Genomic DNA, 19,001 nt, shown 5'->3' on the forward strand with positions numbered 1-19,001 from the left:
AAGACTTGTCGTTTGAAAAAGCAGTCCTTTACTGTATTGTTGATGAAAGATCTACAGTTCATTTGGTTATCCAAGATGACTCCGAGATTTCTGACTTGGGGGGATAGAATTAATTGAGAAGTGAGGCTTGAATTGGATACTGGAAGATTCCCATCTTGGGCGATGAGTAGGTACTCTGTCTTGTTGTGATTGAGAATCAAGTTTAGGCTTGTCAGCAGATTATTGATGGCTTGTAGGCAGGAGTTCCAAAAGTCCAGGGTTTTGTGAAGTGTATCCGTAATTGGAATCAAAATCTGAACGTCGTCGGCGTATAAATAATGGATTAGATTTAGATTGATGAGGAGCTGACAGAGTGGGAGCAAATATATGTTGAATAAAGTAGGAGATAAAGAGGAACCTTGTGGAACTCCCAAGGTGCAGCTGACTGGGTGAGACTCTTCCCTGTTAATCTTGACCTTGTAATGCCTGTTCTGGAGGAAAGATTTGAACCAATTGAGGGCGACGCCTTTGATGCCAATATCAGATAGGCGATCTATTAGAATATCATGATTGACCGTGTCAAATGCTGCTGTAAGGTCTAGAAGGATGAGTAGACAGGGTTGTTTTTTTTCAAGGTTCAGGAGGATGTTGTCCGTTAGTGAGATTAGGAGAGATTCTGTGCTTCGGGATTGGCGGAATCCGAATTGAGACAAAGCGAGTATGTTGTTGTTGTTCAAGAATTCTGACAGTTGTTTATTTACTATTCTCTCCAAGATTTTAGCGATGAGCGGGAGGTTTGCTATAGGGCGAAAATTGGCCGGATTATCTGGAGAGAGATTAGGTTTTTTCAGGAGCGGTTTTAGGATGGCGAGTTTGAGTGGGTCAGGAACTAGCCCCTGTGTTAGGGAGCTATTGATAATTTGGGCGATAGGCTTGGAGATGGAGGAGGTTGGTTGGGATGGCATCCAGGGGATGAGCAGCTGGTTTGATTTTCTTAAGCACATTTTCAATCTCTAAAGCGGAGGTAGGTTCGAAGTCCTCCAGGGTTGCAGTTTGTTGTGACGTAGCAACAAGGGGAAATTAAGGAATAGGATCTTTGTTTTCTTTAGTAGGGGGCAAGAGGTTGGAGATCTTGTTCTTGAAGTAAGTAGCTAGTTCCGCAGCTTTGCTTGCAGCTTTATCATCTGGGATAGCCGTCGTGGGTGGTTTGGTGAGGGTAGATACCAAGGAGAAAAGAGCCTTAGGGTCAAAGAGGAAGTGGTGGATTTTTTGTGAATAAAATTCTCTTTTGGTATGGAAAATGGAGATCCTGTATTGGTGCATCATGGATTTAAAAGCCAAGAGGTTTGCAGTAGACGGGTTTTTGCGCCATAGATGTTCTCTCTTTCTGAGTTCACGCTTTGTGGATTTTAGTTCTGGAGTATACCACGGTTTTTTGTTGTCTTTATTTCCTTGAGTGACTTTAGAGGTTATCGGACAGGTATTATCGGCCACTTTTTTGGTGATTTTAGACCAGGAGGCTGTGACTGTGTTCACATCCGAGAAGTCCAGGGTGCTTGAGTTCTGCAGATAAGTGAGAGCTGAGGGTTTCTTGGTTGCAGAGCTTCCTGAAGTGGACCATGTTATTCTGATTTGTTAAGGGGGAGGGTTGTTGAGTCTTCAGTGAGGTGGTGATAAGCATATGGTCTGACCACGGGACTGGTAGGCAGACTGCGTGGGAGGATTGGGTGAGGCCTTGGTTAATGAAAATGAGATCTAGTGTGTGCCCTGCTTTATGGGTGGGTTCGTTAACGATTTGTTTGAAATCCATGGAGTTAAGTGTGTTGAGTAAAGTTTCACAGCTGGAAGAATGAGGAGATATGTCCACGTGGAGATTGAAATCTCCCATGAGTATAGCTGGCATGTCAGTATTGATGTGTTTCGCTATACATTCGATCAGCGGGGATGGGTCTGATTCGAGGCATCCTGGAGGGGCATAGATGAGACCTATTTGCAGGTGAGAGGATTTAAAGACTGCGAATTCCAGCGAGTGTGATGTGTTAGTAACTTGTAGCACCATTCCTAGTTTTTTGTTGGCAGCAAGAAGGAGACCGCCTCCTCTTTTTTTCAGTCTGGGGATGGAGAATATGTCATACGAGTGAACAGGGAGTTGGTTGATAGTAGCAATGTCTTCGGGCTTTAGCCAAGATTCAGTGATGGCACAAAGGTCAGGGTGCGTATCCAAAAGATAGTCGTGAAGAAGGTGGGACTTTTTCGTTAGGGATTGTGCGTTCAACAAAGATAGGGTGAATAGTGTTAGGTCCAGTAGTTGATTCAGTGGAGAGATCATGATTGGGATGAATCTTTTTTGAAGTGAGTGTGGTGTAATTTGTTTTTTATCTGGTATTCTCCTGGTGTTATGAATGATGGGGATGACTGAGGCAGTCATGTTTGAATTTATTTATTTATTTATTTTAAGGGGGTTGAGGTGGGGTGGGGGGGGCTATCAATTGTAGGGTGAGCTGTGAGACGCTGCGGGGTGAGTGCTATTGAGACTGCAAGGAGAGTCTGTAAGGAGAGTAGAGTTAGTTACTCTGTGATGGAGAAGCTAAATCAGAGCTCGTGGGCTGACCTACGGGGCTGCACGAAGGGGCACACAAAGGGGCAGGCCCCTTTGTCGCGCTCCTTTGGCGCGCGACGCCGGTAGGGAGAGCCCTGGATTTAAAGGGGGCTCTTACCTGGCTTCCGTTCGCGCTGTTTTTCTGTTTTGAATTTTTTCACTTCCTTTTTGGTGATGCTTCCGACTTCTGGCTTCTGATTGGGTGGGTAGCGGCTTCGGGCCTCACGTGGGATGCGGCTCCGGCGGCAGTCGGCTGGGTTCCACGATCGGATCAGCGGGGCTTGAGTCCCTAGCGGGGCGGCGCTGATCGGGGGAGCTGTTGCAGATTGCAGAGGTGAGCCGCGAAAGGAACGCCGGTAGGCGTTCCTGTCGCGGATAGGTATAAGCTGGATAGGTATAATCCAGTTAACTTTAGACCTGCCTGCAGCATGGCCAGCTAACCAGCTAACTCCGCTCCTCCCCAGAATGCTGCCCTAGCAATGCCCCCGACATATCTGGCTAGAATTTAGCTAGATAAATTGCCAAAGATTGTGGCTAAGCCATTTAGATGAATAACTTTTTAGTTATCCGTCTAAATGGCTTTTGTATATCTACCGCTTAAGTTTTAGGGGCCTAAATTTTAGGATCATTTTCAGCCAATCTTAGATGCTTAATTTTTTGGCTGAAAATGTCCTAAATTTCAGCTTCTAACTTGTGTTTCTTACTAAATATCAGCACTAGATGCTAACTTTTTTCCCCCACCCTTACTCTATCTAGTTGCCCACTTTCTAGGCTCCTAAACTGAGGCACTCAGCCCTAGTCAGGTTTCCAGAGGGCTGATGTAAGCACGTTAACTCCCAAAGTTATACTTGCAGAAACAGGGGCTATGATATGAAACTCCAGGGGGTAGGCAGGAGTAAGGTCAGGAAATATTTCTTCACAGAAAGAGTGCTGGATGCATGCAGTGCCTTCCCAGAAGAGCTAGTGAAGACAGGAATGGGAACAGAATTCAAAACTGCATGGGATAAACACAGAAAATCCCTGGCCCTACTGGCTAGAGAATGGAAATTTTAAAAAAACGGGGTAACTTTCTAGTACCTAGTACCTTTTCAGTGTAACATTTCTGCATGGAGTGGCAGTTATTTATTTGTTTGTTTGTTTGCTTAGGCATTTTTATATACAAAAGAAGATCACAATGGTTTACAATATCCTTATACAAATTCATGGTCAACTACCATAAACGATTGCTGGGCAGACTGGATGGCCGATTTGGTCTTTATCTGTTGTCGTTTACAATGTTTCCATGTAAAGTTGACACATACCTGCCACTGACTTTGATCTTGGGCATAGAGGGTTTACCTGATTGTGCCTGAGCAGTGGCATTAATCCCACCCAAGTGGCCCAGACAGTGTGGGAGAACTGAATCACAAGGGGTCCCTCTGGGCAGCAACAAGAGGAGGAGCACTTGAGACTGGACTGGGAGCCTGCAGCCTGTGGGGGGAGTCCTCACCGCCTGCTGGCTTCCAGTCCCACAGTGCTCCTTCCCCCTCCTGCTGCAGCCACCAGGCTTGGGAGCAGACGGATGAGGTGAGCCAAGAGTAGAAGGGTCGGGGAAGGTGCTATGATGGTTGGGGGAAAAGGAAGAGGGAGAATACTCAGGGGCTGTGGCTAGGAGGGAGAAAAGCCAGGAAGGGACCATGTAAATGGGAGGAAAGGGTAGGAAGAAAAAGACCCAGGGAGGGGCTGTGATGGTGGTGATCGGGGGCGGGGGGACAGAAGCAGGGGTATTGCTAGTTACTGGCATATAAATGCTGCTGACTTTCTGCCAGTTCACCAGTTCATGTACATTTAAGAAAGACATAGAGTATGTTCACGTCCCTAAAAGGTGTAAGGCCTGGCTCTGAATGTGGAGGAGAAGAAGAGTAAGATGTTTGGAATGGGACTGCTCTAGTCTCACAATTTGAAAGAGGCATTCTCCCCAGCCCTCTTGAGGCCTGGAATTTGAACTTGCCTCCTCTCTCCTTTAGAATTTGTAATGCCTTGTGACAGAGAGTATTAACTACCCCGACTTTCCCTATTTGCAGAGGGAGATGGTTTACAGTTCCAGAGATTCATCCCCAACACGTCGATTAAATAACATGTCACCTGCTGCACACCTCACCTCTGGCTCCCCTCCTCCTGTTCTCCAGTCATCCTCGCCTTCCAGATCCCGTATGTCTTACAGCGGTGGACGCCCGCCTTCCTATGCTGGCAGTCCAGTGCATCATGGAGAACGTCTCTCCAACCTTCCTCCTGCCCAGGGAGTCTCACCCAGTCCCAGCGCCATCCTAGAACGTCGAGACGTGAAACCAGATGAAGACCTCACCAATAAGAATATGGTTCTTGTGAAGAATGAGGGTCTCTATGCTGACCCCTATGGCATGGTACATGAAGGTAGACTCAGCATCTCTTCTACTCAGTCTCTTGCAGGCATGGGAGACCCTTTTTCCTACTCGGGAGGGCTTTACAAACGAGGTTCTGTCAGGTCGCTAAGCACCTATTCTGCTGCTGCCCTTCAGACAGAACTGGAAGAAAGCCTGTATAAGCCCAATGCCCAGATCTATGGTGACACTTATGGCCCCAGCATGGGGTTCAGGATGCCACCGTCTTCACCCCAGAAGATGCCAGTGGATGTTCAGCAGGGACAGAGCCCCCATAGTCCGTACTCAGGATCTCCTAGCAGATCTTCTCCTGTTCGCCAGTCTTTTCGTAAAGACTCTTGTTCCTCTGTGTTTATGGAGAGCCCAGTCAAATCAAGGAATTCCAGCACCTCGGGGCCCCCAGAACTGTTCCAAGGGACAGGAGAACGTCCATTATCCGGGTTCAGCCCTCCTATGCCGGCTAAAGAAGTAGAAACAAGGTAATTTTAATCTGTTTTCTAAACAAATCTAGTTATCAGTGTCTCTTGTAATGTTTTTGTAAAGAAATCCATTTTCTGTATACTGAAGTGCTAGGGGAATACAGGGTAATGGATCAATATTGCCCCAAATAAAATATTCAAGAAAAAAAGATAATGTAACAATATTAGGAAAATAGGGATTTGAGGGGCAGAGATTGGCCATTGGCAACTAGTGTCAGTATGTTGAACAAATCTGATACCAGAAGAAACTCTGTGGCCTACTGTGCAAGGTTTGAGAGAGAAGAATGGATGATTCTCAGAATGTCACCGACTGGAAGCCCTATCCCAAATGATGGGGCAGCATCCTGCTAGCAGTGACCACCCTCAGGTTATGGAATTGGAGGAACAGGATACAGAGTAAAGGGTTAGCACGATCGTACTGAGAAACCATCTGTCTACTTTGTATGAAGAGTCCCTGAAAATAGTATAAGATTAGGGATGCTAGGAAATATGAACAATCATACCCAGGGGTTATCGTCTGCTGAAATTTCCATTTCAAAAGGTAAGTTTCTTGTGTCTTCTCTTAGGGAGCGGATGGAAGCCATGGAAAAACAGATTGCTAGCCTTACAGGACTGGTCCAGAGTGCATTGCTACGTGGGTCAGACAGTGAGAACCCAAGGTAAGAAACACTGCCCAAGCTCCCCTTGTGCCTGACTTCTGTATGTCCTGGGGAGGTCGGCACTCTCCCTGTGACTCCAGGAAGGTGTGGGGTGGTCACACCAGGGCCGGTGCAAGGGGATTAGGTGCCCTAGGCGAGCCTTCTCCCTTGCGCCCCCCCCCCGGTCTCGGCCCTGACTCCTACCTCATTCTCGATCATGCCCGCTGACTGTGTGGTTTTCTGGGTCACGAGCAGGTTGGGCACTGCTTGCGGCCCCATATGACTCGCACCCAGTGGTGCACCAAGGGTCTCCGGTGCCCGGGGGCCAATGCATGTGTGAGCCTCTCCAGCATCCCCCCTTAATCCTTCTTGTACTAATACTTAAGGTCACAGAAAATCAGTGGCATCTCTACACAGAAGAATTTTGGGGAGGAAGCCAAAATGACATTTCTTCATCACACCCACCTCTATAGCATGGATCCTGCTTTAAAATTAGTTATAAAAAAAAGTGTTAATAAAAAAAGTCCAAAGGGTCTTCTGCGTAATTTTAAAAATCTGGCCAGTTTCACCCTTCTAGTAAAACCACTATAAAATTGTTTGATAGCCTCATTCAACTAATTCTATATGGCTATGAGAGTGAAGTCTGGAATATATAGGAAGGGACAGAATGTCAATAGAAATCCTGCACCTCCAGTTCTCTAACTCTGCATCCACTGAAATTCCCCCAAACAATGGAGCTTGGATGTTTCCCTTACAGCTCATTATACTAAAAGATATTTTCAAATGCTGGTATCACCTCACAGTAACAGTAGCACAAACACCTTCCACTTCCAGGCACATTGTGAACTAACACAAAACCCCGCAAAAAAGACACTCAACATCTATACTGCAATCCCATTGTAACATAACAGTAATAACACCAAGGACTCAAACAACAGTAACCTTACCTATGAATAAGCAAGGATAAATATTACACTGGGTCCTAGAATACCAATACACCACCTACTGAGGAAACAAAACAACCAGATTGCTATAGATCCCTATGCTAGCAGAATCTCTCATCATGGTCACACACACAGAGCAGAGACAGACCCTCACCAAATACAGAATACAAAATAAAGGAGCACAAATTAGACAAAACTGAAATTTAAATCCCAAGAAGCCAGACTCTGTGTATTAACAATGGAAAACAGAACCACCATTCCTCATAAAACAATAAAATCAAGAAACAAAAAGCATCAGTTATAATAGTAAAACCATACTAAATAAAAGAATATTTTAAAACTACTGATAAATATAATTTCTATTAATTAAAATCATATACATTTTTTACAATTTCCCAAACACCAATAAAATATTTCAAAACAGCACATATATCAAATAACACCCAATAATTAAAACTAATAAGGATTTTAAAAAGCCCCTGCTGTCCATACATGGGGGCTCTTGATTTCCAGTCACCTTGATATTGTCGAGGATTAGGAGGTTATCCTCTCTCACACATACTCACATGTCCATCTCTCTCACACATACACTGTCACATACATACACATTCATGCTCTTATACCCACCATAACCTCTTGCTCTTACAGACACTGACACACTCTCAGGCTGTAAGACACTCTCTTCCCCTCCACACCCCTCACACTCATACTCCCCTAGATTTTCTCATACACACTCATGCTCTCACTCTCTCTGGCTCCCTCACATACACACAACCACACACACCCAGGCAAGCTCCCAATCATTCTCACACAAACACACACACCCAGGCAAGCTCCCAGTCATTCTCACACAAACACACACACCCAGGCAAGCTCCCAGTCATTCTCACACAAACACACACACCCAGGCAAGCTCCCAGTCATTCTCACACAAACACACACACCCAGGCAAGCTCCCAGTCATTCTCACACACTGAAACTGACCCCCAGCAGGCTCCCATTCATTTTCACACCATTCCCTCACCATCCCCCAGGCAGGCACCAATTCATTCTCACACACATACACTACACACAGGCAGGCACCTATTCTCACACATACAAACCCCAGGAAGACACCCTTTCATTCTCATACACAGACACACCCTCAGGCAGGCACCCATGCATTCACACACATACACCTCCAGGCAGACTCCCATTCATACACATGCACACACTAAAGGCAGACCCCCTCTCTTTCTTTTGCCAGCAACCTCGGAGCCTCTCTCATTCCTCTGCTGCCACTGTCACTGCTGCCGCATGGCTATTGGGGAGGCGCTGATTGCTGCTACTGGCACTGAAGCCCATTCTGCTGCCTCCTCTGTGCAGGCCCCGTGGGCTTCCACTTCCTCCATGCTGATCTCGTACATTGTGAGATCCGCATAGAGAAAGTGCTACTCTTGCACATTCCCAAAGATTACATGTGCCAGTCAGTAAAAAGTCATTTATTTTTTTTTACATTTGCTGTCTGATCTTAGTTTTCTAATCGGTTGGTCACAGGCTTTTTTTTCCCATCTTCCCTTTCTTATTTTTTGCCAATTCCTTTCATATTGTCTTTTTTTCTATTTCTTTTCTCTCCATCTATCTTCTTCCCTCAAACATACAGTCAGGTTCTCATTCTCACATGCTTTCTCTCTTTCACACAAACACACACATACACACACACACACAGGCTCTCACTCTCACATGCTCTCTCTCATACAATCATTCATACACACAGTTTCTCACTGGCACATGCTGTCTGACTCTCACACACAGGCTCTCTCTCACTCCCACATGCTGTCTTGCTCAAGCACAGTCTCTCACTGTCACATGCTGTCTCTCTCACACACACAGAGGCTCTCACATGCTGTCTCTGCAAACATTCAGGTCCTCACTCCCACACACAGTCTCTCAACTCATCTCATACACGCACACACACACACACTCTCTCACCTCTGGGCCTCCTCTTCACTGTTCGCTGCAGGATGGGCTCTGCAGCGGCCCTGGTCTTCTCAGGCCGCCCACAATGTGGGATTCATGGCGGCCCGTAAGCACTGCTCCTCTTCTGCACGCGGCTGATGCTCCTCCTCCTTCCTGCCCGTGTGGCTCCGGCAACATTTTTCTTCCGGGGCCGCGCGGGCAGGAAGGAGGAGGAGCACCTGCAGGTTTAGATGCAACTTTTTTCTTTGGGCCGTGGTGATGTGAGCTCCACCACTGCCCTGACGATCTTGCTGTGTGTATCCAGCACACAGCGCAGCAGTAGTTCACTGCTCAGCCGCCAGTGGGATGAGGTCCACCGGCGATCGCCTAGTTCACCTAGTGCTTCCACCGGCCCTGCCTTACACAAGAAGAGGTGAACATTATTTCTTGCTGATGTGACATGGAGTTGCATCTAAGGAACCGGAGCATTCAGCAAGGGTGAGAGAAAAAAGAATGAATATTTCTTGCAATATATATCTCTGAAATATTTCAGAAAATGGAACTATATAAATTGCTTGTTTTGTGGTTACAAATAGAAGGTTATTAATGTTGTCTTCTACCTGTAGTCTCAGGCCTTTTTCTCACCAATCCTGGTTTATTCTGACACTTACAGTGTCTCACACCTGCTCCTTGTTTAGAGATGGATTTGAGGATGATTCATGTTTTATTCTGGCTAATAAAATCTTCCTCCTTGTGACAGTGAGAAAACAGAACCAGTCAATGAAGGAGCAGCAATCACTGCACGTGAGTATTTATATAAAATTTATGAATCGCTTTCCAGCTTTCACAATGAAATCTTTCATAGCGATGTACATAACTATAAACAAAATCTGCAATGCAATCATAAAAACAAAAATGCAACATCAAAAGTATAAACAGCTCATAAACCATCATAATTTAATTCTTTCTTTGGCTAAACTGGCTTGAAATCTATAATGAGACAATTGTTGTTTCCACCTTAAGTTAAGATGCCTCTAACTCCATCAACAATAATTAAAGTACTGACCATGGAGGGAGACCACATGATCCAATGAGTGGATAGGACATGTATTGGACTCGCTCCGGGTGCCCCTCCATTCTACAGCAAAAAGACAGCAAGATCTTTGTGTTGTGCCAGAAAATGTGGAGTTACCCGAGAAGGTTATTGTTTATGGACAATTTCATAATTAGGGGAGGCACTAAGATGTCAATAAAATTGCAGAGAAAAGAAAAACCCGCAGGTAAACAGACAGAGTTAAAAGTCGACGGCCCACCAAACCCACACCCTAATCTAAACAATGGGAGCTTTGGAAGAAGAAGTGACTACCTCGGTTGTAAAAGCTTTGAACTCAAAATTTACAGTGATCTCCCAACAAATTGCGACTTGAAATGAAACACTAAATAAAATAAAGCTGCAAGTAGAAGACACTCAACAGAGAGAGACAGAAGTAGAATCAGACACACAGTCACTAATGCAATCGCAGGAAGCCTTAGAAAAGCAAGTCTTATCCTTAGAATCTAAAGTTGATGACCTGGAGAACAGGTCTAGAAGAAACAATTTAAGATTCATGGATTTCCCAGAGTCACTATCAGACTGTGAAGTGTGCTTGCTATTGGAGGACTGGCTTTTGCGGGAACTCGGCCTACAGAGCATGAAAGATAAATGGCAGGTGGAAAGGGTACATAGGCTGCAGCCTAAATCAGCAGGTTTTGCAAAATCTAGAGAATCTAGAGTCGTGATTGTGAGGCTGCGGAATTTTGCAGATAAGGTGGATATTCTACAAGCCTATTGTAAGAGAGAATCATTGCAGTATGAGAGGCTCAAAATACTTATCTTTCAGGACTACTCTAATGCGCTGTCTCAAAAAAGGAAATAATTTTCACTGCTGTGTTGTGAATTATTCAAAAGACAAATCAAATTCTCACTATAGTACCCAGCGAGACTCTGAAAGGCAGTAAATGGTAAATGGCACCTGGCAAACATCTGAGTCAGCGATGGAAGAAAAAATATTTTTAGATGCTCAATCTTAAGGAGGTTAATGCCGTAGGAATATGCACAGTCTTTCAGTTGGATCTAGAAGAAATCTTTTTTTTTTTCTTCTTGATAGATAGATTAAAAGGCGGATTTTCAAAAGGCTACGCGCATAAAATCCAGCCTTTACGCTCGTGGCCGGGCCTAGCATGTGCCGAGCCTATTTTCAAAAAGGCCCGGCCACATGTGTAAAGGCCGGTACGCCCATAAATGCAGGCCTTTCTGAAAGGGGCAGGCCGGGGGGAGGGGGGGATTTCTGGGTGGGGTTGGGCGGGGCTTGAAGCGCCCAGTACAGTGGCCATTTGTTGCTTTGCCAGGGGATTGCGCACCGGCAGGGTGCCGGCATGTGCAACTTGCTCCTGCTCCTTGGCAGAAGCAAGTTGGTCTACAGACAACCTCAATCCGGGTACATTTGAGTGCCATTAGCGCCTACCACCGAGGGGTGGGCGATACCCCAGTATCGGTGCAGCCCTTGGTGGGGCGCTTCATGAGAGGTTTACTTCAGCTGAAGCCTCCATTAAGTCTTTCTGTTGTGGCCTGGGACCTCAGCATAGTGCTGGCATGGCTCATGCAGCCTCCGTTTGAGCCCCTGCGCTCCTGCGAGTTCAAGCACCTCACCTGGAAGGTTATCTTTCTGGTGGCAGTTACTTCTGCTCGCAGAGTCAGTGAGCTGCAGGCCCTAGTGACCTAGCTGCCTTACATGAGGTTCTTCCATGACAGGGTGGTACTGCATCCTGCCTAAGATAGTGACTGACTTCCACCTAAATCAGTCCATTGTGTTGCCCACCTTTTTCCCGAGGCCACACTCACACCCAAGTGAGCGGGCTCTGCATACCTTGGACTGCAGGCGTGCTCTGGCCTTTTATTTGGACCACACCGCAGTCCACAGGCAGCCCACCCAACTCTTTGTCTCCTTCGACAAGAATAGGCTGGGAGTTGTGGTGGGCAAGCAGACCCTCTCAAATTGGTTGGCGGACTGTATTGCTTTCTGCTACCAGCAAGCAGGCCTTCCGCTCGATGGACGAGTGAAAGCGCACTTAGTGAGGGCCATGGCAGCGTCAGTGACGCACTTCCAGGCAGTCCCTATTACCGAAATCTGCAGGGCTGCGACATGGAGCTCCCTCCACACCTTTGCAGCCCATTACTGCCTGGACAAGGATGGTCGACAGGACAGCATCTTTGGCCAGTCTGTCCTCCATAATTTGTTTCCAGTATAAAAACCCAACTCTTCCTACCTAGGGCCCAGTATGATGTTCAGGCTGCCCTGTTGTTGCCAGCAATGCCCCTTTTGTTGTGCCTGAGCACGTTATTGGGTCCTAGTTGGCTCAGGGTGTTTTCAGGGACAGCCTGCAGCTTGCTATTCACCCATCTGTGAAGACTACCATCCTGCTTACCTGTAACAGGTGTTCTCTCAGGACAGCTGGATGTTAGTCCTCACAAAACCCGCCCACCACCCCGTGGAGTTGAGTTTGCTGATGTTTTCTTATTTTATTTTTCGCTCGTACTTTTTTGCTATAAAACGAGACTGAAGGGGGTCCCCGTGTGGCCACGGGGTTGGTGGCATACTGGGCATGCTCAGTGTGCCAGTCAAGGTTCTAGAAACTTTGACAAAAGTGTTCCATGACAGGAACATCTGATGATGTCACCCATCTGTGAGGACTAACATCCTGCTGTCCTCAACGCATAATTAAACTCTGGAATTTGTTGCCAGAGGATGTGGTTAGTGTAGTTAGTGTAACTGGGTTTAAAAAAGGTTTGGATGAGTTCCTGGAGGCGAAATCCATTAACTGCTATTAATCAAGGGATAATAGCGCGTGGAAAACGCGCGGCCAACCCCACCAAATTAATCAACTATCCATACTCCTGTGAAACAACACTTCAGAAAGATTTATGCAACTAGAATGATTGATTTTGTTTTCTGGAGAGGTACAGATCTCCATTCTGAGTGTTAGGTGGTAAATTATCTTCCTTCATTCACTGAAGTTCTGACTATATCCTGTACACAATAAGCAGAATTGCAATTAATGCTGTACTTTTTGTTCCCATCCCAGTGAAATGAGCAGTTGAAATACTCTTAGGAGGACATGGAAACATGAAAGATGTTGGCAGAAAAGGACCATGTGGTCCCCCAATCTGCCCATTGTACCTGCCTGCTAGCTGTTACAGGTCTTATTCCATCTGTGGTGTTCTCCCTCCCTTCACCGCTAAAGTCCTTTTGTGTCTGTCCCCTGCATGCTTGAATTCTGCCACTGTTCTGGCTCATATAACCTCTGCTGAAAGTCTGTTCCAGCTGATCACCATCATCTCTGTGAAAAGGTACCTTCTTGTATTTCCTCTAAGCCGAGCCCGAAGGGAGCCCCGATGGCTTTCCCTGTTCCCTCCGGCCCCCACCACCTTCCCCTCACATCCCCTAACTCACCCCCCAGCCCTAACTAAATCCCCCCCTACCTTTGTTGAAAAAGTTACGACCGCCCCTAAACCACCACCACGCCCCCGGTTCATCGCCACGCCCCTGCCCCGCCCCCGGACCACCCATTTTTGAAAGTCCCGGGACATAGGCGCATCCTGGGGCTTGCTCGTCGCACGCAGGGGCAGGCAGAGGCAGCTTTTCGGGGGGTTACACACATATGTCCACTTTTCCTGTAGATTTATTACTGTATCGTGGCATTAGTTGCAGGGTGGTACTGCATCCTGCCTGGCAATTCTTGTTTAAATTATGCTTTACTCCACATATTTAATCAGTTGTGCACTAAAACAGAATTGAGATTGCCTTAGAAATCGTGCCTCAGCCGGTCAGCTCTCCCATTCAATTCCATCAATGGATAGTTTTTCCAAGTCGCAATTTTCATTCGCAATATGTATTATGCGTTTGTGCCAAACCAACAGTTTTTATTTTATTTTATTTTTTCATAATTTCCACTCTTTTAATTGTTTTTATGCTTTATTTTTAATTTTTACAATTTTATATAGATTCTAAGCCACCAACCCAAAATACTGTGGGGCTGATTTTAAATTTTGCGCGCATGGGGGCAAATCTTTAAAATTACGCGAGGGCACAGATTTGTTCATGCAACCCGGCGCGAACAAATGTACGCCCGATTTTATAACATGCGCGCACTGTTATAAAATCCAGGGAGAAGGTGGATTCGTACCGCCCAATATCTTTATTGAACTGCGATCAGAAGATCTTGGCGAAAATTCTTGCTGATAGGCTTGCCAGGATTCTACCTGACCTTGTGGGGGATCATCAGGTGGGCTTTGTTCGGAAACGCTATGTCCTTACTAATATTCGGCGCCTGCTTACGGCAATGGAAATTGGTCATAACACACATAACACAGGTCCCTTACTTGGTTGTGAGCTTTGATGCAGAGAAGGCATTTGACCGGGTGGAGTGGCCGTATCTATTTACTATTTTGCGGACTATGGGATTTGATGGGTTTTTTCTGCAGGCGGTATCTTTGTTTTATGCGACCCCGCAGGCCTCCATCTTAGTTAATGGGGAACGTTCACCACCCTTTCTTATCCAGCGTGGTACCCGTCAGGGCTGCCCCCTTTCCCCTTTGTTATTTATTTTACAATTGGAACCCTTGCTTTTGACCATTCAGGACACGTCTGGCATACGGGGCGTTAGATTGCAAGATCGAATATTCAAATGTGCAGCGTTTGCTGATGATCTTTTGGTCTATCTTACCTCGCCGCAGACCTCACTCCCTCTTCTTTTGGAGATAATGGGCGCCTTTGGGGAATTCTCAGGTTATCAGATTAATTGGGGGAAGTGAATGGCGTTGCCCTATCCTTCCACTTTCCGGGATAGTTGGTTGGGGACCTTCCCTCTGCAGTGGGCCTTGGGGGAATTTCATTACTTGGGGATCCATATTCCAGACAACCCGGCTCGGGTCTATTCGGTGAATGTGGCCCCGCTCCTTCGCCAAACGCAGGAGCTCTTACACCGGTGGGAATCCCTCCCTCTCTCCCTGAGTGGCCGGGTGAATTTGTATAAAATGGTGGTGTTGCCTAAGTGGCTTTATCTTATGCAGAATTTGCCTATTTCCCTTAGGCGGGCTGATAAGCAGTCCCTGGACCGCGTTCTACGCAGGTTTCTATGGAGAGGGGGACAGGCGCGCTTACCCCTTACATGGTTACAGAGAAAATGGGGCGAGGGGGGCCTGGGAGTCCCGGATCTCCACTTATATAATTTAGCTTGTAATATTCGAATTATTCGAGATTGGATTATGGGACAAGCTGCTTATACATGTCTGGATGCCGATTCGGCTATAATGTCTCCAATCGCTTTCACTTATACCATGCAGGCCGAAAGCCGGCATATGCCCTCTGTTTTTGCCCAATCTATCAACATATCTCCAATTAGGAAGGCCTGGATAACCCTTACCAAGCACCTACGATTGCCCCGTATATGTGCCTTTTTACTGCCGGTCCTGGGGAATCCTGAGTTCACCCCGGGCACCCACTCTCAGATCTTTCATACGTGGAGAGCCAAGGGCATCACTTATATGGGTCACTTTTTTCATGAAGATGGCCACAGACTTAAGTGGGATGAGTTCCGGGAGCAAAATGATATCAGTCGTAAGGAAGTATTTTTTTACTTGCAGATTGATCATTATTTGCGCTCTTTGCCTCCTGCTTTTCTCCAATGTAGAACATTTCAGACCCTGGAAGCTGCCATGCTCCTCACCCAGTCTCGTGCGCCCTCTATTTCCCAGTATTATCGTCTATTAACTAAAGGTAGTTCTCTGGATTTCTTCGACATACTTGCTGCTCGTTGGACCGCTGATGGAGAATTTACTCTGACTGCCCAGACCTTGCATTATTGTTATGGAGCGGTGTCCAAGATCTCGAATCATAGCACATACCGTGAGCTGCAATATAAATTTTTGAGTAGGGCCTACATTTCCCCACAGAGAGCTTTTCAGCAACGTATTGTGACCTCTGAGTATTGTCCCAGATGCTCGGGTCCAGTGGGTACACTGACTCATGTTTTTTGGTCCTGCCCCGCCATCCTCCGCTTTTGGAAGCTTATTGCTAAGTATCTAGCGGGGGTCCTGCGGATCTCTATCCCGATTGACCCTCTTTGGTTACTGTTTGGTGTTATTCCACCTATACGACTTCGAGATTTGGGCACCCGCTTATTTATTCCAAGGGCTGGTGTGGTGGGTAAGCAGGTTGTGTTACGACAATGGAGAGAGGCGGACCCACCTTCCTTTTGGGTGTGGAGAAGCCTCCTCTATAATATGATGCACATGGAATCCTTTTCTTCCAGACAGTCCCCTCAGCACCTCCAGAAGTTCTTGGATGTTTGGGAATCGTATCTGCAGACGCTTCCACACCGAGCTCGCAGCCGCGTTCTGAATGCCAGACTTTGAACGACTCCTCATCCTGCTTTGCATTCCTAAGACTATTTTGCTATTGGTTTTGTTGGACAGCAGTGCTTCAGTTGGATTGGACTTTCTACTGTGATTGGGCTTGGGGGGAGGGGAGGGGGGGGGGGTTTCTGTGCCTCGGGTTGTATGACTACTGTTGTTTATTGCTGGGTTCGGTGGCAGATTCAACCCGAACCTAGACGTTTGTAAGTCGGTTTTATTGAAATTTAATAAAATTGTTTGAACATAAAATCCAGGGTCGGCGCAAGCAGGGTGGGTGCTCAATTGTGCAACCTGTGCGCGTCGTGCCGAGCAGCCTGCCTCCGTTCCCTCCGAGGCCGCTCCGAAAATAGGATAAAACATAAGCATTGTCAAGTTAAGTGTAAAACATTGATAAGACAGGTGAAGAGAGAATTTGAAATGAAGTTGGCTATAGAGGCAAAAACTCATAATAAAAACTTTTAAAAATATATCCAAAGCAAGAAACCTGTGAGGGGGTCGGTTGGACCATTAGATGACCGAGGGGTTAAAGGGGCTCTTAGGGAAGATAAGGCCATTGCAGAAAGACTAAATGAATTCTTTGCTTCCGTGTTTACTAATGAGGATGTTGGGGAGATACCAGTTCCGGAGATGGTTTTCAGGCGTGATGAGTCAGACGAACTGAAAGAAATCACTGTGAACATGGAAGATGTGGTAGGCCAGATTGACAAACTAAAGAGTAGCAAATCACCTGGACCAGATGGTATGCATCCTAGGGTACTGAAGGAACTCAGAAATGAAATTTCTGATCTGTTAGTTAAAATTTGTAACCTATCATTAAAATCATCCATTGTACCTGAAGACTGGAGGGTGGCCAATGTAACCCCAATATTTAAAAAAGGCTCCAGGGGTGATCCGGGTAACTATAGACCAGTGAGCCTGACTTCAGTGCCGGGAAAAATAGTGGAAACTATTCTCAAGATCAAAATCGTAGAGCATATAGAAAGACATGATTTAATGGAACACAGTCAACATGGATTTACCCAAGGGAAGTCTTCCCTAACAAATCTGCTTCACTTTTTTGAAGGAGTTAATAAACATGTGGATAAAGGTGAACCGGTAGATATAGTATACTTGAATTTTCAGAAGGCGTTTGACAAAGTTCCTCATGAGAGGCTTCTAAGAAAAGTAAAAAGTCATGGGATAGGTGGCGATGTCCTTTCGTGGATTGCAAACTGGCTAAAAGACAGGAAACAGAGAGTAGGATTAAATGGGCAATTTTCTCAGTGGAAGGGAGTGGACAGTGGAGTGCCTCAGGGATCTGTATTGGGACCCTTACTGTTCAATATATTTATAAATGATCTGGAAAGAAATACGACGAGTGAGATAATCAAATTTGCAGATGACACAAAATTGTGCAGAGTAGTTAAATCACAAGCAGATTGTGATAAATTGCAGGAAGACCTTGTGAGACTGGAAAATTGGGCATCCAAATGGCAGATGAAATTTAATGTGGATAAGTGCAAGGTGATGCATATAGGGAAAAATAACCCATGCTATAATTACACGATGTTGGGTTCCATATTAGGTGCTACAACCCCTTATCATTTTGGTAGCCCTTCTCTGTACCTTCTCCATCACAATTATATCTTTTTTGAGATGCGGCGACCAGAATTGTACACAGTATTCAAGGTGCGGTCTCACCATGGAGCGATACAGAGGCATTATGACATTTTCCGTTTTATTCACCATTCCCTTTCTAATAATTCCCAACATTCTGTTTGCTTTTTTGACTGCCGCAGCACACTGAACCGACGATTTCAATGTGTTATCCACTATGACACCTATTTATTTATTTATTTATTTATTTTAATTTTTTCTATATCGGCATTCGTGAGGGTATCACATCATGCCGGTTTACAATAAACAGTGGGGTGATAAACGGAAAACAGTGAACGGTGCTAACACAATAATAAAGTTACAGTTACAATAAAACAGGGAGGCGTAAAACTAGGAGCGAGAAAAAATAATAGGAACTTTAACATCGAGTATTAACCTGAAGTATGACGGGGTACAAAATAAAGCATTTTGTGATTTGCAATGACATGTTCATTTGAGGTAATTGCAGTTTTAAACATAAGGGTGGAAAATAGAAAGGTAGAGTTTTTTACATAGGGGTAGAGATCAGAAGTAATGGTTTTCTGGATATTGGTAGTGCTTGAAGGTAGGTTGTTAGGTGAGTAAAGAATTTAATCTGAGTCTGGGAAGGCTTGTTTGAAAAGCCACGTTTTGAGTCTTTTCCTGAATGTTGGGAGGCAAGGTTCCTGCCTTAGCTCCGTTGGGATAGAGTTCCAAAGAGGAGGTCCTGCTGTGGAGAATGCTCTGTCTCTGAACGTTATGTGATGGGTGGTTTTGGACTGAGGTACCTGAAGAGAATCTTTATAGTGCTCTCTTATGGGTCTGGAGGATGTGAGTTTTTTGAAAGGGATTTGAAGGTTGAGCGGAGCGACTTGTTGGATGGCTTTGAATATTGTGGTGATGGACTTATATAGTATTCTATAATGAATCGGCAGCCAGTGTAGGTCTTTGAGAATTG

The 19,001-nt window shown here is 45.7% G+C and overlaps 1 protein-coding gene across 2 annotated transcripts in view; it reads left to right on the plus strand.

The window, feature by feature from the left end:
- The window catches only part of SRCIN1 (SRC kinase signaling inhibitor 1), a 390,348-nt gene that overhangs the window by 266,784 nt on the left and 104,563 nt on the right, over positions 1-19,001 (plus strand). For both annotated transcript variants that reach the window (XM_029572790.1, XM_029572789.1), the window contains 3 exons: positions 4,642-5,456; positions 6,023-6,115; positions 9,737-9,780. In XM_029572790.1, coding sequence (XP_029428650.1) covers positions 4,642-5,456; positions 6,023-6,115; positions 9,737-9,780 — 952 coding nt within the window. The remainder of the gene's footprint in view (positions 1-4,641; positions 5,457-6,022; positions 6,116-9,736; positions 9,781-19,001) is intronic.

The sequence above is a fragment of the Rhinatrema bivittatum genome, chromosome 12 (assembly GCF_901001135.1).
Source record: "Rhinatrema bivittatum chromosome 12, aRhiBiv1.1, whole genome shotgun sequence".
Classification (NCBI taxonomy): Eukaryota; Metazoa; Chordata; class Amphibia; order Gymnophiona; family Rhinatrematidae; genus Rhinatrema; species Rhinatrema bivittatum.